This window comes from Muntiacus reevesi, chromosome 1 (assembly GCF_963930625.1).
Source record: "Muntiacus reevesi chromosome 1, mMunRee1.1, whole genome shotgun sequence".
In the NCBI taxonomy this organism is placed as follows: domain Eukaryota; kingdom Metazoa; phylum Chordata; class Mammalia; order Artiodactyla; family Cervidae; genus Muntiacus; species Muntiacus reevesi.
In genome coordinates, this window is record NC_089249.1 from 57,741,559 (window position 1) to 57,762,015 (window position 20,457).

Here is a 20,457-nt window from a genome sequence, read left to right on the forward strand (position 1 = left end):
GCCTCCTTCCTGCCACCCTCAATCTGTCAAAAGTACACACGCATGAGCATCGCATGCACATACGTGTTAGCACTTGCTCTCTGGGCGCTGGGGTGGGGGAGAGCCAAGCCATAATCGAAAAGCTGGCATCATTTTCCCCTGAGGACAACCTCTGTACAGTGCAAGTCAGATCGTGCACAGCTCTCCAATGGCTCCCCACGTTGCTCGGAGCAACCGGCAGGGCATCACAATGGCCGCCAGCCCGCCCACTATGACCTCTGACCTCACTCCGTGCCAGCCTCCTGCTGTGCTTCATGCACACAGGCTCCTTCCTGCCTCAAGGCCTTGGCACTTGCTGTTCCTGCCCTCCTCTCAGGGTTTCTACCACATTCCTGAGCTGAGCGACACATTCATTCCCTCTCCCTTTCCCTTCTCGTTCTCCGTCCCACATTCCGCTCTCTGATCCACCTTATATTTACCCTAATGGTCCTCCATCCCAACAGAAAATAAACTTCAAGGCCAGGGCTCCAGTCTTTTGCTCACTGCTGAGTCCCCAAGTGCTTCGAAGAACCTGGCACACAGTGGGGCCTTGATCTTTGTTCAAAGAAGAGATGGATAAGCAGTGTCACCAACACAGTCAATCAAACAAATGACTGCTATACACAGTCACCCTGGGTCTTCTGTTAAAAAGCTCTGATCTAGAGGCTTCCCTGGTGGTCCAGTGGTTGAGAATCTCGCCTTCCAAGGCAGGGGACACAGGTTCACCCCTCGGTCAACACATCCCACATGCTGGGAACATCCCACATGCTGTGGAGCAGCTAAGCCCATGCGCCACAACGACCGAGCCGGCGCTCCAGAGCCTGCGCTCTGCAACAAGAAGCCACGGCTACAGGAAGCCCGCACACCACAGCTAAAGGGCAGCCCCCGCCGATTACAGCCAAAGGAAAGCCCACGTGCCGCAAGGAAGACGCAGCGCGGCCAAAAGTGAAATCATTATTTAAAAACTATCATCACCCTTAAAAAAAAAAAAAAAAAAAAGCTCTGACCTGGTCACGATGCAAAAAAAAGAAAAGGAAATGAAGCCAAGATTCTGTTTGTTTTCTTCTAAGAAACACAAATTTCTGGATTGAGAATATCAGTGTTGGGAAAGGCAGAATAAGGTATGTGGAGCCGTGGAAGTGCCTATCCTTTACACCTGGTACCTGCCCTTTGAAGACTCTCCTCAAGGAAGTAAACAAGATGAATTCATGAAATTATGATCATTATGGTATTATTTGGAGAAGGAAATGGCAACCCACTCCAGGATTCTTGCCTGGAGAATCCCGTGGACAGAGGAGCCTGGTGGGCTACGGTCCATGGGGTCGCAAAGAATCGGACACAACTGAGCTACTAACACACACACTGTATTATTTACACGGTTCACAAAAAATTAGCAATACTTTATATGTCAAAATTGTCTAAATCAGGAGAATGGCTAAATAAACCATAGTATTTCTACAACGCAGCTATTTAGAAGGCTTCAAGAAACAGGTTAACATTATGGTAAAATGTTTGCGGTGCAGAAAGTGGCAAGGGGCGCAGATTGGTCCACGTGACCACACACAAGTACACACGCTCACACGTGTACACACACGCTCACACGTGTACACACACGCTCACACGTGTACACACACGCTCACACGTGTACACACACACAAGCACTGACGCCTGCTCTCTGGAGGAGGAGTAAGCCACGGCAGAGGGGGGCAGACCACTGGGGCTCCCGAGCTGCGAGCCTTGCTTCCCCCGTGGGTTGGGGTCCGGAGGTCAGGAGGCAGGGGCAGCTTGGGGGCAAGCAATGCAGAGCAGGGGCGGGGGTCCGGGAGCCCTGGTCGCTGTGACTGCCTCGTCTCCGCCAAGGCAGGAAATCGCAGTGACACGTGGGTCACACTGAATCCCAGAGCCCCAGGGGGAGGGGCGGGGGGTGGGGCTGAGCACCTGAGCCAGGCATGTGACACACACATGTGACCCACACGTGGGCTGATGCACCCAGGGAGGACGAACACTCAACGCTCGCCCACGACGGCTGCGCCGAGCCATCCACAGACACCCCTGGAGCGTCTGCTGCGTGCCAGGCTCTTCTGCAGATGCTCGGGAGACGGAGGTAAAAGATGATCCTTAAGTAGCCTCTAGCAGGGGAGGGTCTTGGGGTCGGGGAGAGAGAAAGGAGAGCAGTTTCACAGGTGAGTGGAGATTATGAGACAGGTCGTGTGCTCTCCACACAGCTGATGGGAACGGCTCCCCGAGGAGGAAACCTCAGAGCCTGGAGGTGAAGGCGGCACAGATCCTTGCAAACCTCATGCGGCAAGCTGGCGTGAAGATCGGGGGAGCAGCGCTGGCCTCTTGCACCCCGTTCTCTTCCCCACACCCCCCAGGGCCACACCAGGGGCCAGGCTGAGGACGCAGAGAGGCAGGGTGGCTTCGATTTGTCCCAAAGCTGGTTTCGCGGCCGGTTGGGGAATATTCTTGGGCTGCCGGCAGAGATGATTATTGTGCGTTCACGGCAGAAAACTTAGAAACTACAAACAGGGCACAAACGGAAACCAAGGTCACCGGGGGCCTCGCCCCCAGCAGCACCATGGCCATCGCCCCGGTGCACGTGGGACCAGCCTCCGACCGGAAGGTCCCCGGGCCCCAGGGATGCAGTCCCAGCCCTCCCTACCCCGTGACACCCGGGGCACCCACTGGCCTCGGGAGGGCAGGGCCTCCCGGCTCTCCCATCGGGGGCACTGGGCTGGAGGCGGTCAGGCGCCCATGTTCTGGTCCCCACCTTGCTTTTTGCAAAGCCGCGCAGGCACCACCAGCCGCGCTCCGAGTAACGGGAGAAGCTGGGGAGGAACAGATGGCTCCTGGTCTGGCGCTTTTGTGTCCCTGGCACTTGTCACGTGACCGTTCTATCTGAATGGGGGAAAATAGGGCTTTTTCTATAACTGGAAGCAATGTTTCTCCTCATCAAAAAAGACACCACTATCTTCAGATGCAAATGTCACTTTCCAAAACCAACTACGTTTTACATAAAAGGCCTCCTCAGGATAGGGATCGCAGCTGCAGGACAGAGCTTGGGAAAGGGACGGGGCGTCGGGCGCCCACTTCCGTCCCCACGACTGTCTGGAGCGGGAGTGGTGGGCCCGCTCCTCCTGCAGCCCGTCATCTGACAACTGGATGCTCGCAAGGCTCTTCCACTGACTTTACAAATGAAAAAAAAAAAATAGTGGAATCTTATGCACTACAGGTCTGACCCAATTAGAGGATGATTTCCATGTTTGGAAGGAATCCTCTCTCATTTTTTCAAGGGTATTCGTATAGAACCTTGTTTTACTAAACAGTGGTCCCTCTTGATATCGCAGAGAAATATAGACCACCTGTGCCAAAAAGAAAATTCCCGGTCCCCGTTGTGATTTCCTAGCAGCAGTAGCACAATACAGGAACAATGCCCCAGTATACGAAGAATACAGTCATCAAAGAATCGACTAATAACACCTTGCTTCCATGGAGCTTTTCTTGGACTCAAATGTAGCCACATATCTCATTTAGTAAAAAACCAAGCTTTACAGTGAAATCCAATAGTTCTAAATTCTGCTACTGCTTGGACTCACCCAAGAGGCAACTCCAACTAGTGCGGGGTCAGAAGGAGGCAGCCTGGATTGGGGGGTCAGAGGGAGGCGGCCTGAACTGGGGGGTCAGAGCGAGGTGGCCTGGATTGGGGGGTCAGAGGGAGGTGGCCTGGACTGGGGGGTCAGAGGGAGGCCTGTGCTGAATTCCCAGAGCCACCTCTTCGGCCCCAGCTCAGAGCCCGCCCCCCCACCTCACAGCCCCGACATCTCTGATGCTGCCTTCCGCTCAGATCGGGGTGTCTCCAAGCGCAAACAGTGCTGGGTGACCATTGAGGGAAACTTGCAGGCTCAGTGCAGGGACCCCCCCCAGACCAGGTCCCGTCCCCCCGGGGCTCAGGCCACACCTGCTCACTCAGTGTCTGACACGGAACAGGAAGAAGGGATGGTCACACACACCTCCGGAGCACCGCCAGGGAAGCCACACCAGGAATCCACGTTTCGGCCGACTCAGATCAAGCCGAAGGGGGTCAAGGGCTGGGCTGGTCCAGTGGAGGGGGCCAGGGTGGACAGCAAGGCCAGCTCGCGGCCAACCGAGGGCTTCGGCGCCGTCCGGGGCTGAACGGAGCTCTGCGCTGCTCTGTCTGGTGGCCTCGGGCGAGACGCACACGCTCCGCCTCCCTTTCCCCGCGGGGATAAGACCTGAACCATCTCCAAGGGCAGCCTCAGATCTTAAGAGAGAGACTTCCGTGGTGCTTCACCCGATGGCTGGCCAACACGGGCAGTCTTCTTGCTGCTTTTTTAGGAGACATTTTGGCCTGAGTCAAGAGGTGGGGCAGACCTGGGTTTGAGTCCTGACTCCTGGCTCCCACGGTCTCCATCACAAGTCTTCAGAAGGGAGAGGCACGTGGCGCCTGCTCTTGCCTGCAGGTTAAGCCAGCCTGCCGGGGTTGGAAGCCTGATCTAGATGTGGTCATGTACCCCGAGGCGGGGAAGAACCTGGGCTCCTAACCAGTGGCCTTGGGCCTGCCGTGCGCTCAGATTTGGGATGGCCAGGCTACAGCTCTGCTCTCCCATCTTCCAGCTGGACCTTGTGCAGGCACCTCACTTCTCTGGGCCAAGGTTCTCCATCCGTAGCGTCATGACAGCCACACCAGTTGGAAGGAACTCCCCGTGACTATCACCCCAGGAGACAGGGGACAAACAGGGAGCACCCCATTGATTCGGGAATTAGCCCCGGCTCTGCTGTAGGGAACTCATATTTGAAGGGGGCTGTGGGTTTTATCCCTGGGAAAGGAAGATCCCCTGGAGGAGGGCATGGCCACCCACTCCAGTATTCTTGCCTGGGAAATCCCACGGACAGAGGAACCTGGCTGGTTGCAATTCATGGGGTTGCAAAAGAGGTGGACATGCAACTGACCATGCATGCATGGGGAAACCCCAAGGGAGAAGCCTGTGTCCCCACAGTTCAAAGCTGGGGAAAGTTAGCCAAGGGCGGGAATCAGTAACAGGGCAGGGTGTGCTCTGGAGGGCTCACTGACCCAGGAATTCTGTTAGCTCGTGTTCAGTTTCATTGTACTCTCATTTCAATAGCTCTATTAAGGGAGTGATTTTAGAAAAGAGCCTTCTAGTACCCTGTCAATAAATTATGTCCAGCCACGTCTTGGCTGACTTATAAAATCAATTTTCCATGACACAGTATCCTGAGCAACTTCTCCAGACAACAGGGAAGAGAGAACTTGGCAGGGGAGGGGGGTGAAGTGTCAAGCGACCCCGTGGAGTTGGAGACAGAGACATGCAGGTGTATCTGTTTCCCGGAGGCAAGGTCACTCAAGGCCTGCTTCCTCAGCTCCCATCTCCACAGCCTCTGCCATGTGGCCCTGGGTTTCCTCCCACCGAAGAGCCGAGAGTATTTCCCTATCCCACAGCTTTGCATTCAGCCACGTGACTGCTTTGGCCAAGGGAATGTCAGCAAGGACAATGGGATCCAAGCATTAAAAAGCCTTTGCATGATCGGCAAGCCCTCCTGCGTCTGTGGTGCTGTCTTAGAGGAGCTCACCTGCTTCACGCTGGTCCCAGGGAGCAGACACATCCCAGGGAGGCCACCAGAGCTGAGCCCAGGTCAGCCAGCCCACATGCAAAAGCTGAACAAGCGCTTACAGTCCTGGAGGTTCTGGGGCTCTTTGTTACACAGTGACGGCTGACTGATTCAGGTCTGAATTTCCGGTTAGTGAGAAATAAAAGGTACTGAGCTCAGAGGACACAGAAGAGAAGGTGGCCTTTTGGGTCTCATTGCTCCTTGACGATAGTCACCGAGCAAGAGGACTTGATGTCCCTCGTCCTGTGGGTGTCCACAGCTGTTACCTGGCCGGGACAACGTGATTTAACAAGGTCAACTTCAGCCCTCAGGTTAGAAACACACTGGTATATTGATTTAACTCTTAGAAAGGATATAATCAAGCTAATCAGACTGCATGATTCTTCTACTAAGTTTTGTTCTGAATACTTAGGGAGACAATTAAACAGTTTTTCCCCCATGATTCCTTAGAGGAGAGGAAAAAAAAAAAATCCTGAAACTTCATACAGAATAAGGACACAGCAGGTAGCAAAAACTCCTAATTAGAAATACTCGGTAAAGAATTCTTCCACTTCCTTTTAGAGAACAGTGTAATTACTTCTAAAAATTGAAAAATTGCTTCATTTGATCAAATATTTTGATTAGCAAAGAAATTAATTGTACTGTATCTTCATTTGTATTTACAGTGGATTAATGAATGCTAAAAATAACAACAGCAGCAAAACTGCCTGTCCAAAAAAAGATAAAACATTCTAAAAATCTAGATGAAAATAACGTGAAAGCTCTGCATGCAAACGTGCTGATACAGACGCCTCCCGCTGGATCAAGGAACCAACTTCGGCATCTCCCAGAGACCCCCGCGCACGGGGCCAAGGGTGGACGCTCGGGTATTGGGAGGTCTGGAGGCCTTAGTGGTGGACGGATCGGCTTGGCGGTTCAGCATGCTGCGTGCAGAAGGGAGGGAGATACCCCAGAACTGCAGATACCACCCGGGTTTCCTGGGCGCGTGACGCTGCCCACTCTGGGGTCTCTGATCGAGCAGGGGTTCTTTCTGGGCGATGAACAGATGCAGATCTGGAGATTTCAGCTTCCTTTTCCTTTGGAAGGGCTACACTCAAGCCAAGCTTCAAGCCAATTGAACCAAGCCTTACTGAGATCCGGTCCTGGGGCCCACCCTTCGCTGGGCTCCTTTACCCAGGCTCTGAGTTGCAGCATTGCAGAAGCCTCTCTGACCCTCTCATTGCCCTCGGGGGCAGCTGTGTCCTCCCTGTTTCTAGACAAGTAAGTGGGGCTTCTCCCTGAAAAGATCATGATCAGGACTGCTCCCCTGTGAACTGATAACGGAATTCAAGACGGCCTGACTTCAGAGCCTTGCTCTCCCATCCTCCCCTGATCCCAGCCCCCACCACACAAACGAGTACAGAGCCTACCAGAGAGAGGCATCAACACGGCCTGAGGGTCTGTTGCAGGCTGGGCTCTGTCCCGGGCACGGGGACCTGAACGGCTGAGCCAGCCCCGGCCTGGAGAAGTTGATGCTTCGGGATGCCCGTGGAGGCAAGCACGGAGGAGACCCACCCCAGAGCCCTGCCCCGCAGCCTCCCTCCCAGACCCTCTGTCCCCGCCTTGCATCCCCCTCCCTCTCCTTCTCCCCACCCTGGCCCCAAACCCACACTCCAGCTGTTTCCAAAGTACGGGTTTCTCATCTTGGGCCTCTGCACACACGGATCCTGACACCTGGGAAGCCCATCTCCCAATGTCCAGATGCACTGCGAGCTCATCAGAGAGCCCTTTCTGCCTCCTCTGCCCTGACCACGTGGACTGAGGGCCTCCCGCTCTGGCTCTCTGGGCTCACTTCCCCCACACAGCTCGACATTCTCAGAGGATCCACCCACCACCGCTGCCAACACCCAACCCACAGACCCTTTGGTAGTATGAAATTGCCATAAAATGCAGAGAAACAGAGGGAACACTTAAACTACCCCTGCGACCCTTCAATGATTCAGTAAACGCATGGCTGAAGTCATTTATGAAACTATGAAAATGAATTCTTCCACCCAAATAAATTACACACCATATAATTGCATCATTACTGAACATTGTACACTAACCAGGCACTCAATGGAGGAGGATAGAATGAAAATTAATAATAATGAAGACATTTGGTCTTCGATATGTTCAGGACCATGCAGAGCTCCTTCCGCATTAACTCACTTAACCAGAACAGCAATCCTGTACGGTGGACACTCAGACACTCAGACTGACAGCAGGAAGCTGAGAGCGGGGCCTGGTGCTGGTTGGATTTCTAATCCTGGCTCTGGTACTTCTATCTATGTGACCGGGAATACAGGCTGAAACTTCTCTGTTCCTGTTTCCCCCTCTGTGGTGTTGGACAAGACTCTTGAGAGTCTCTTGGACTGCAAGGAGATCCCACCAGGCCATCCTAAAGGAAATAAATCCTGAATATTCATTGGAAGGACTGATGTTGAAGCTGAAACTCCACTACTTTGGCCACCACCTGATGCAAAGAGCTGACTCATTTGAAAAGACCCTAATGCTGGGAAAGATTGAAGGTAGGAGGAGAGGGGGACGACAGAGGATGAGGTGGTTGGATGGCATCACCAATTCAATGGACATGGGTTTGAGTAAACTCCGGGAGTTGGTGATGGACAGGGAGGCCTGGCGTGCTGCAGTCCATGGGGTCGCACAGAGTTGGACGGGACTGAGCGACTGAACTGAACTGAACTGAACTGAAAAGTGTTCTTATGAGGATGAGCTGAGTTAATTCAGGTAAAGTGCCTGGAACAGGGCTGGGCTCACAGCACATGCCCAGTGCGTATCAGCCTCTGTTTCGATGTTGGTATCTGACTGTGGGTGGCAAGGAGATGCAGGAACTGGCCGGGCAGAATCACCAGGGAGGTGACGTGCTTCTTCCTCCCAGTCTCTCATCAGGGACCATTCACATTCAGGCTTCAGTGAAGGCCAAGAGGTGGAGTTTTCCAGTTCCTTCATGAATGGTTGGGGCCGTTTCTGCCAGAGCAGTCCTCGCCCCTGGGGAGGTGCGTGCGTGCTCACCTGTCATCCCACCAGCCTGGACACCAGGGCTGGCCCAGGGCCTGGCACATCGTCGCTCACATTTGCTAAACGTGGGGAGGTAAGAAGCTCCCAGTCGAATGGGGCAGGTAAAGCCAGAACCCAAGCAGCTCCCCTCCAAGCCAGACACTCAGGTACACGGAAACAATTAAGACACGAGTGCCATCCTGGATTTGCTCTGCAAGGCCTGCTTGGGACAATGACTTCTTGGATTGACTCCTGGCTTCCTGATACGGTCACGACCTTAGTAGTCGTGATCAATGTACAGCTGATCAGTGTACGTGATCAGTAGTACAGCTCAATGCTGGTGTTTAATTGATCCAAACATGGCGGTTGAATTGGATCACAAATCCCTGGAGGGACGAAACGAGTGAGGGTCTCTGGGGCAGGCTACACCACAGTCTGCTTACTTGAACAGGCAGAAAGCGTCCCGCCCAGGGTAGCAATCAGGAGGGAATGCCAGCCCGGATACCAGGGGAATGCTCGTGAGGCGCTGGAGGCGCTGCCCAGGGCCCGCTGGAGAAGGGCTGAGGCCGGCCCTGCTGGCGGTGCGCGGGCTCACGTGGCTGCAAGCCTGGCACGGCCCCTTCGCTTTTCTGCAAGACGCGTGGAGACCAGGCTGAGTTTGCTTTGGCGGGCGAGCCCGTCCTGCTTCCAGCCGGGGCCCATCTGGCAGCTGCGAGAGCAGCAGGTGCCCAGTCCCCCCGACTGCCCACCCCTCCTAGAAGCTGATGAAGGCGGGGGTGGGGTGACTGCTCCTCCTTCCGACTGGAAGCTCCAGATCCAGGTGGGGCCCTGGACTGTGGGGTGCTTCAACCACTCGGGTTTGGGAGGAGTGGGTTTTTCCCAGGTGGAGCTAGTGGTGAAGAAACCGCTTACCAATGCAGGAGACAAGAGAGACTCGGGTTCGATGTCTGGGTTGGAAGATCCCCTGAGGAGGGCGTGGCAACCCATTCCAGTGTTTTTGCCTAAGAGAATCCCGTGGACAGAGGAGCCCAGTCCTTAGGGTCACAAAGAGTCAGATACGACTGAAGCAACTTAGCACGCACACACGCATTTGACCTCATGAGAAGGACTAGCGCCACGCTGACGGGCGGTCAGGCGACCCGAGCAGGGTGGCCCCTGACTGCTCCTCTGGCGTGACGGTGTCATCTCAATCCAGGCCGTTGGCTACGTTTCTTTTCCTTTCGCTCAGGCACAGTGGCCCAGAGCCCCGCACCCTGCACGGTCACCAAGGCCACCCAAGTGTCCGAGTGACCTGAGTTACCCCTCTCAAGCTGCCGTGCCCTTAACCGTCCCCAGGACAACAACAACAGCAGGTACTAGTGGAAAGTGAGTGAAATTTAGGGGAAACATTAAAAAATCCCCCAAATTAGATCTAGAGCACTTGGATTTTTTTTGGCATCAGGGGAAAGAGTAAATAACTGGAATGGCATATCTTAATAATTTCTTTATTTCCAATAATCTTCGGGCCTTTTCCTGAAAAGGAAATGTCCCCATTCTTTACAATATTCATTAAAAATACATGGACACCATTATATTTACAATAAAAAGAAAAATAAATCAAAGTAACACGGTTGGCAACTAATATAAACATGATGCTCATGAAAGATTACAACCATTTTGATGTGGGTTACGGTCTCTTCTTTGGTTGAAAACTACAATCTTAAATTCTCCCTTGGAAAAAAAATCATCTCCAAGTTGCTTAACCTCTCACTGGATAACTTTAGAGGTGATATATTATAAATACCAGGTAAGGACTGATCTCATTGGATCTCAGTTAGATAAAATGTGGCAAAATAATTACTCTGCATTGAATAAGGATGAGCTTTGTTAAAAATTCCATTATTTCCATGGTAATAAAGTAGAAAGATTTTATATGGGTTCCTACTATGTCTTTTAAAAATTCTGTCTGCTCTGAGCATTATTTTATATTCACAGAGGATACTGAAATTTCACTTTAAGACTTAAATGTTAAACAGAAATGATTTTCTAAAAACAAGGTGATACTCTACATAGCTTGCATTTAGCTTTTTGAAGGTAAAATGTTTTTCCCAGAAGCAAAAAAGAGGCATTTGCTGAGGGCAGACACTCAGGTGACATCCTCACCCGGCTTGTGAGAATGTTGCGATAAAGGTATTGGGGCTGACGTCCACGGCTTATCCTGTTTTCTCTTTCTTTAATTTGCAACCAAGGCCCTGGGAGCACTTTGGTTTTCATAATAGCTCCTTGCTCCTCTTCGGTGCCACCTGGGCAAGTGCTTCTCATGCTGACTCTGGCCTGATGCTCCCAACTGGCAAAGCTGACCAGTGCCTGCCTCGGTGGTCAGCAGCTGGCGGGCTTGTGGCTGGGTGGTGGTGTGGGGTCCCCAGGGGGGACGCAGGGCCCATGCACAGAGCCGATGCTAGGATGGTGGATCTGTACTGGCCGTGCCCCCGCCCACACTTTGAGGAGCGCTTCAGGGGTGCGTCATGGGGCAGCGGGGAGCCTAAACGCCAGGACTCAGCTGCACCCTGGGATCTGGAAGTACCGCAGCATCTGGTGTGATGGGAGCTGAAGGGCTTTTCCCTGCAGTGTGTGATGGACACAGGAGATGGATCTATACACGTTTGGGGGGCACTTGGCACCCAATCTAAGAGATGGGTGATGTCGCCGTCTTTAAGCTCCGGGCGCTTCCAGCTCCCGCAAGGCCTTTCGTGACGCCTCCCCTACCTTTCCAGCTGTCCCTTCTCCAAGAGTGGATTCAGTTCAGCCGAGGATTATTCACTGCGAACTTCCTCTGCGAGGAGAGGTCCCGACTGCCTTAATTACATTTCGGTAATCTCCTTTTAATTACTTGCCGCCCGTGCATCCCCTAGAGGAAGGGATGGCTGGTGTCGTATTTAATGAGCTCGGGGAGGATGCATTAACTGTTCCTGTTGTTAGTTAACTTCTTTTCCTTCTGTCAAGAACGCTCATCAGCCCTCGATTAGACTTCCGAAATCGCCCCCATGTAGAGGCGGGTCCTGGCTCGTCCACAGCTGCCTTGCCATCTCAGTCTACCCTCAGGGGAGCCAACCCACGACCCTGGTGAGAAGTCTCCAGGGTCTGGGACCCGAATTCTGGAGCGAGGGGGTGCGGGGCCCCGGTGGTCTGCCCCTGCCTGTCCCCCATCAGCAGACGGACGTGCCCTGAACATCCGTGGTTGCCCCGGGCCCCGTGTCCTTCAGGTCAGCAGTCCCAGCCTCAGCTTGCTCTTCTGGTAAAGGCACCTCCATCTCTACACCCCATCCCCGAGCCAGTTCAGGGGCTGATACCATTTCATTCCAAGCGCCTGGTGCCTGCGGACGGGGAGAGCAGGAGGGCTGAGCAGTGGGCCGGGGGGCGGGGGGGGGGGAGTGCCAGCGTCCCTGCTGCAGCCCCTCCAGCCCCCAGGCCCCCTTCTGTCTGAAGCACACTTCCTGCCGTCACTGCGTTACAATTAGTCCTAAAGCCTCCTCTCAAGACTGTTCGGCAAGGTGCTTCCGGAGGCGCAGGGGACTCCGAGATGAGGTCAGGTAGGCGAGCAAGGGGGGAGCGGGGGGCAACACCAGAGGCTCTGGAAACACCCCACTCGCCACACTTTGGGTTCGGGGACTCCAGAGCCGGCAGAGGTGCTCAGAGGGACCCATGAGCGGGGACGGGCCTCCTCCGCTGCCCACGGTGCGACCTCTGGACAGCGCTCGTGAGGACTCCGCGTGGCCGGCGGGGGCCACGGGAAGGGTTTGGGCACGTGCTCATGTGTGCGTGGCGAGGACACGCTGTAGCAACTGGAGACCTGGAAGCCACCGCGAGTCCCGTGATGGGGCGTCGGTGAGACCGACGGCCCAGGACACCTGTCCCCCTGCCCCCTCCCCAGTCAGAGGGCTGCTCCTGACTCAGTGTCTCGCCTTCCATTTGCCAAAGGGACCCTGACAGCACGTCCTCCCTCCCCCAGGCAGGCCGGCCTCCCTGCTGGCCCCTGGCCCCCGAGTCTTCTCCTCCGAGGCCCCTCATGGCCACGGCACTCCTCTCCCCAAACCTGCTCTGGGTCTCCATGCGGTTCAGAGTGCGACGAGGCCGTCCACCCCATCGCTCCCAGGGCGCCTGCTACTAACCCTCTCTGCCCTGCCCCTCGCCCCAGCCCAGGCAGCCACCAAATCTCGACCCAGCTGGGCTCTCCAGGGCAGCCCCCTCCACGAGAGTTTACGTGCCTCCCTCCCTCCCCTCCGCCGGGTCTCAGCTCAGATGTCCCCTTTTCACCGGGCCCTCCTCTGCCCAGCTTTATCTGATCCCACAGCACAGATCAGATTCTGACATCTGATACATGTTCTCACTGCTCGTCTGTCTCTCTTGCTAGGATATAGGGTCGCCCACAGAAGGCCCTGGCTGATGGACAAGGTGGGTGGGACGGGGCACATCCCACGAGATCCGCGCTTTAAGACACACTGCTGACGCAGAAATGTCAGCGATGTCACGGGAGGGGAAGAGGCAGCTCCAGGACGGATGTGCTCGGGCCCAGAGGAGAGGCTGGGCGGCTGGGGTGCGAAACGGTGAAAGTTTGGCGGCGGGGGCGGGGGGGTTGTGGTTAAGAAATGGGGGAACAAGGATCTGAGAGGCAGGGAGGTGCAGCTAGAGAAACAGCAGGGGTTACAGGGGCTGCTTTGTGGGATGGGACCGGTGAACCGTGGATCAAGTGGTCTCTGCTCTGAAATCTTTTGCAACAATTCCATTTTTTTTCCTATATGGCCATATACTACTTTGATACGAATAATAAATGTTTAAAAGACAGTCTTTTAAGAGTTGAGGAAAATCCCCAACACCCCCCATTTCAGCAGCACATGCTCCCTGTCCTTGACCCCCCGCCAGAGGCTATCTGTATCCGGAAGAAGACTAGAGGTAAATATACCATCATACTGGGCTTCCCTGGTGGCTCAGATGGTGAAGAATCCGCCTGCAATGCAGGAGGCCCAGGTTCAATCCCTGGGTCGGGAAGATCCCCTGGAGGAGGGCATGGTGGCCCTCTTCAGTATTCTTGCCTGGAGAATCCCATGGACAGAGAAGCCTGGCAGGCTAGAGTCCACGGGGTTGCAAAGAGTCAGAGATGACTGAGTGATTAACACTTTCATTCCAAACTGTGAACACTTTATCCCTAGGGGTGACTTTAATTTTCTCCATCACAATGATTGCTGCGCTCCAAATCATGTAAATAGATACAAACAGCTTCTACTACCACTATTAGCTTAAACCATATAAAATTGTCAATAGTCAATCGTTTAGGGCTCTAAAGATGGCAATTTCATAGGATGCAACCTCACAGGAAAAAAAAAAATTATTTTCTTTAAATAGGGCTGCTTTCAAGATCAATAAAAGTATTCCTATCCTTTGAACCCAGTTATTTTATTTCTCGGTTCCAAAATGTGGACATAGACGTACAAAGTGTTCACCGCAAAGTATACTACAATCTCAAAAACTGGGGGAAAAAACCCTAAATGCTTAAAAATTAAGAGTCGATGGAATGTTATATAGACATTTAACTTACGTTTGGAAGAACCTGAAGTGACACGCCATATTAAGGGGAAAAAAAGCAAGATATGTGATTACATCTACAGCGTTACCGCCACTGTGTAAAAACATGCATTCGATCTGTATGCTCAGGTTCACGGCGGCATTATTCACAGGAGCTACAATGTGGAAGCAACCCAAGCGTGCGCTGATAGATGAATGGATAAGCAAAATACAGTCTATCGATACAACGGGTATTATCACACTTAACAAGGAAGGGCGCTGAAGGTATTACGCTTAGTGAACTAAGCCAGACACGAAAGGACAAATACTGTAGGATTTCACTCATCCGAGGCACCCAAAGTTATCAGGTTCATAGAGAAAGCAGGACGGTGTTTGCCAGAGACTGGGGGAGAGGCGTAGGGAATTAAGAGTTTGATGGGGACAGAGGCTTGGTTTTGCAAGATCAAGAGAGTTCTGGCAGTGGTTACAAGGCAACGTGAGTGGCCATAAAGCCACTGAGCTGTGCGCTTAGAAAAGGATAAGATGGTGACACTTACAGTGTATGTATTTCACCACAGTAGAAGAATTGTGGGGGGGGCGGTGCACTAGAAATAGACGAATAAGTTCTCCAGAGCAGCCCGTGGGCCCTGGGAAGAAGACCAGCTCAGAAGCTGAATTGCCTGGCATCCACCCGGCTGAGGAAGCAGGCGGGTGGTACCTGACTTCCGCAGCCCACCTGCTCCACCCATCCCCACCCTCATCCCAGGTGAGGGATGTGCCGGGTGGGCCTGGAGCTCAGAAGGCCTCATTCAGCAGGATGGAGCTTGTTCCTGTTGCACCATCATCATGGGGTTAAATGACTATTTTCTTTCTTTTTTTTTTTTACACTTGTATTTTCCAAAATTTTCTCAACAGGTGTTTCTTTTAAAATCAGCAAAAAGGTGTAAGTCACATAAAAATAGGGAGCATCACCATAAACAAAGAGAAAAGACCAGTCACGGATCAGGAGGAGATGTTCACAACGACCACCCAGCAAAGAAGTGGGGCCCTTCCAGGCAGTTCCCAGAGAAGGGAGCCTGGGTGGCTGATAACTTTCGAAAGTGTCGGCAGAAATTAAATCTCGATAATGCCAAGGGCTCCAGGATATGGCGCGTGGGGAACTCTTCTTGCAGGGCCGGCCAGAGTACACGCCAATCGCTGCAGCCACCGTGGGGGTGTCAGTGGAGCTGAACCTGTGCCTTCCCTCCCCCTCCCCGACCCAGTCGGTCCACGCAGAGTGACCCTGAGTGTGCGAAGGACACGGCCACAGAAGCTCGACTGGGCTCTGCTTGCTGCGGAGAAAACCGCAAACCACCGGCCCGCCGTGAGCAGGAGGATGACAGCTGAACGGGGTTTGCCCATTCAACGGAATGGATCCACTTCCCACTTCACTGGCTAGCTCTATAGCAGCTTCAGTGAGAGAACTGAAGCCCATGGAACGACATGGGTAAATCTTAAATTCGTGATGGTACAGCAAGGAAAACTAAAGCTCTGAAGACAGAATTTGATAGAACGTCATATATATATATATATATATATATATACATATATACACATATATAGTTTTAAAACAGGCAACACAATAGTACATTTTGTTAGGAATGACCATCTAAATGGCAAAGACGAAAATATTCACAGTCCCCAGAGGAGCTGGCACAGCGTTTAGAAGCCTGGAGTCGGGAGCCAGGCTTCCGGGGTCACTGACCAGCTCTGCCACCCACCTCTGGGGTGACTGTGGACAGTGACTTGATGTCTGCGCCCCTGTGTTCTCATCTATGAAATGGGATATTACCACCACGTGCCTCTTAGTGATAGCAGAAGAATTACACCAGTTGGTCCATGTAAAGTGTTAAGAACAGTGCCTCTCCCACATAGAGTTTGCTGTTGTCATTATTACTGTATTGAGCCTCGGACCTTAAAAATGCTCATACTATTTGCTCTAGCAATCTCACTTCTAAGAATTATCCCACGTAAGTGACTGATGATTTATGGACTCAGATGTTGATTGTATACAAATGTGTGCAGTCAGAAATGACCCAAGCGTTCAGCTATGTGTGCCTGTGTACTAAGTCGCTACAGTCGTGTCTGACTCTTTGTGATTCGATGGACTATAGCCTGCCAGGCCCCTCTGTCCATGGAATTCTCCAGGCAAGAAGAATCCAGCTATGACGGTGTGTGTGTGTGTGTGTGTGTGTGTAGCTGGTGGCGGGGGGTGGGGGGGATTGCAGTTAAATACATTCCATCACAAGCCTGTTACGATTTAGCTGCTGCATTATTTTTGTATTTTTCATATTTGTTTTTATCTCCCCTTCCATGAAGACAGGGACTATAGCACCCTCTCACTAAGCACAGAATGGTGACCAAAGAAATCCAAGTTCACTGAAAGTAGCCTGTGATTGTCACTACTGATGTTGGTCCATTTACAATTAGAGATGCAGGAAACAGCCTAAGAAGGGACAGTTCATGCAGCCAGAGAGGTGGTCCCAGGAAGGAATAAGAGCCCTGTGGTCAGCCACCCACCCTCCTCTAGGAAGCCCTCTTAGACTTCCCCCAGGACCCCGCCACAACCATGTAGACCTCTACCCAAGGTTTGGCTGCTGCCCAGGGCCTGGAACACAGTGGGTCCCCAACAAGGGTCTCCTAAGTGGGTCCCGACTCCCTCAGGGCCTGACTTCTCTGGACACTAGATCATCTTCAGGGACCTGTGACTCCCAGAACTTTGAAGCCTCTCCTAAACTTCTTCAAAAATCAGTAAAATAAAATAACATTTCAATGAAGTAAAGGATACATATGTACCTTCTGACACTCGACGTAGAATCAATATCAACTTTTCATTTATAATAAGCTAATTAACTCAGGTGGTTGCTGATTTATGTGACACGGTTTTAATCAATTATCTATTTTGCCAAGACTAATTTTAGCCCTTTTCCAAAGAGAAATGCTTATGTGCCGCGGACACTCTTACCTCCTCAATGTAACTGCTGAAGTTCTGGAGAAAATATTTCCAATTTATGTAGGGGGTGAGATGAAGTCTGAGTTTTCTCAAAAAATAATGATACTGGTTATCTGTTAATTTGTAACAGAAATCTTTAAGAACCTGTCCAAAATCCGAAGCCTTTAGAAACCCAGTGTCCTCTTTATCCAATGCAGAAAATGCCTACAATTAAAAAAAAAAAGCAGATATTACAGTCAAATAAATATTTCAAAAATATTTTTCTTAAGTATTGCTTTTCGGAATGCAAATGAAATCAAGTGAATGGGAGCTCCCTGTAGACTCTAAATTACTAAACAAATGCATCAGGACTCAGAGACAGGTAGGAGGGGCGCCTGGTATAGGAGCCGATGTGTTGTTGGGGACACTCACTTTCTTCCCTCCAACCCGGATATGAAGAGGAAGACCACCCTCACTGGTCTCAGGCCGAGGGGTGAAGGAACCTGCCTGAGGTATCTTCATCATTAAACTTGAGCTCCTGAAGGAATCATTCATAACTAGAGGCTCAGATGAAATTCCACTGCATCGGGATGTAGGGCAGGGGTCTCGTGATAGGAGTCTAACGCCAGGAGTGTGGCCAGGAGGAGCAGAGAGGGGACCACCCCTCCCATCCCCACCCTAGGGCTTGAACCCTGAGGCTGATGTCCTTTGCCTCCCCTTGGCCAGAGCCCGCACGGCCTTCCTTCCCAGGGACACCCCACCACCGACATCTGTGCTGGAGGAGCTGGGGAAGAGTGTCAACCCAACGGAACAGCAGTCACACCAAAGTGCAAACATTTGCTATAAAAAGGAAGCACGTTTCCCCCATCCGTTGAAACAAAATCATTCGTTTTTCTTGCCCTAGAAAACCTATATCAAGGCGCAGGTCAAGATCTTAGTTTCTTAAGTGAGAAGTGAACGTGCTTGCAGACCGAAACCCAAATTCCCTTGCAGTTAATTGTCACTCAGGACTAATTAGGTACCCCCATCGGTCCAGGGGGTGGTGTTACGCGTCTCACCAAATTAACCTCAAATTGCTGTCTGGCTGTGAGCTTGCGTTTGCCTGTGGGGATACGACACAGCCAGCGACAGTGGGAAGCCTCTGGCGCCACGGCCGGGAGGTAGACTTTCAACCTTGGCTGTGTTACCCACGGTAAGCCCTCAACCTCTCTGCGCTGAACTTCTTCAGTATAAAAGCCGGGACTTCGGAACTCGCGTTGGTCTAAGTTCTACTACGGCAGACCTGAAGACACACCTGTCCCAGGTACCTCGCATAGTGGATCTCAGCAGGTTGTTAAGGGGAATGACCCTCCAGATGAAGGTCGCTGACTGAGCATCCTGTCCTCAGGGTGTTAGAAGGCCCGGTGCAGTCGCAAGGCTCCCTGGACCTCAGGGGTGAGCTGGGGTCTGGCTCACTGTGGCCACGGGACCCACACTTCCCCGGGGGCTGGTGGCTTCCTCGTGCATCAGTCCAGCCTGACAAGCCACAGGCTGGGGGTGGGGAGGCTCAGATATGCAAAGGCTTAGGGAGCTATAGACTCTGCACAGATATGCAAGGTGTTGCTGCGTCATTTCAGAAATAAGAGGCTGCATCGAGATGGGTCCCCCGTGACCTGAGGAGATGCCGCATGTGTCTCTGTCCCCTTGCTGACCCCTCTCCTCAGATACGTCATTCCTTCCTTCCCTCCCTGCCACAAAGGCCACCCTCCCCACCCAGGCCACCTGCAGTCTTGTGGCCAGAGAATCTCACTCTCCTGCTTGAAACCTCGCCTCCTAAGGAGGGTTTCTCGGGAGTGAGAACCGGGGCTCCTCCCGCAGCTTCCACGGACCTGCTTGAGAACCTGAGCTGGGAGAGAGCAGGGCCGCCCTGCACGTGGACTTATCTGGCCTGCACGGTGCCTCTGACGGATCTGAAACACGTGCTGACATTTAGAAATCAGGAGGTTTCATAGCTGCTCATGAAAAATGCAAAGATCTAGCTGAACTGGGACCATCTCTCAGTTCAGCAGTGGTCGGTCGGGGGGGTGCTGAGCGAAGCTGCCCTCTGTCAGGGCTCTGCCCCCCAGCCTGCTGCGGCCACCCCCGACCCCTGCGTCACTTCTTTATTCCTGGCCCCCCGTGCACACTGAGTTTGCAACGCTCACGAGGTGACCCCTGGACCAGGGCAACCTGGTGTCGACAGGGTATATAGATGGGATTCCAGCTGACCTGCAGCGAGGTCATACTAATCTGTGATCTTTAGATAGCTATTAAAAAAAAAAAAAGGCCCAACAATGTCAGATCCTCATAGTGAACTCCTACACGCAGACCATCTCTGCTGTCTGGGAAGAAGGCCTCGCTCGCTGACATTCCAGAACAGCCACAGGCTGGTTGGGCTGCCCCTGGGCTCTCGTCTCTTCCCCTGACCCCGGACGCTTGGACCCGGGAGCCCAGCTTGCCTCTGGCGCCGAGGGGGTTAGAGAGCCCGGGCCTGGGTGTTTGGGCGGGTCTGTGGGTCTGCGGGTCTGTGGGTCTCCATCGCAGACATGGAGGCAGCCCCGCTCTCACTGTGCTGTCTGGACCGTGCACCCGGCATTGCATGGGTGGCTCTGGATTCACCATCTCATCAGGAGGCAAGCCCTGCCCCCTGCACACAGCACCGCCTCTTCCCACATCTACTGCAGGGGGCAGCTCACGTGGGGACCCTCGAGGGAGACCAGTCCCTCGCCAGGAGCATGGTCCAGGCACTGTCTTCCGAGGACGCCCCCCACAGCACTATCCCCATGTAGGCCGGGTCTTGACATACCCCATGGGGTCAAGAAATGTCAGCCTCAGTGTCAGTGTACCGGGGGACTCCCTTCTCACACTTCCGGGGCTCCTGGTCACAGTGAGTCTTTGGCCACAGCCCTGCCCTGGGGAGCCTCTTCAAGGCCAGCTTGAGATGGCATCGCCCACACCCATGGGCCTAGGAACCCACTCTCACCTCAGGCCTCCATCCTCTGCCCTCTGCCCAGAAACTCCTGCCCTCACAGCAGATCCTGCCTCTGCTGGAGGCGAGTGCTTCGGCCTCACACAACACATGCTGGGTGTGATCATGGTAGCTTTGCACAGAGCAGAAATGGACACACACATGTGCTCACATGAACAGTCTGATCCTGACCCACCACTGAGTTCTGATGCCCCAGGAGAGTGGAGGGAGGTGGAGGGGCCCAGGAGGAGGGGCTGGC

General features: G+C 53.1%; 1 protein-coding gene across 1 annotated transcript in view; it reads right to left on the bottom strand.

The window, feature by feature from the left end:
- Positions 1–20,457, bottom strand: part of EFCAB6 (EF-hand calcium binding domain 6) — a 242,193-nt gene that overhangs the window by 22,494 nt on the left and 199,242 nt on the right. The window contains exon 26 of the mRNA XM_065924192.1: positions 17,246–17,437. Coding sequence (XP_065780264.1) covers positions 17,246–17,437 — 192 coding nt within the window. The remainder of the gene's footprint in view (positions 1–17,245; positions 17,438–20,457) is intronic.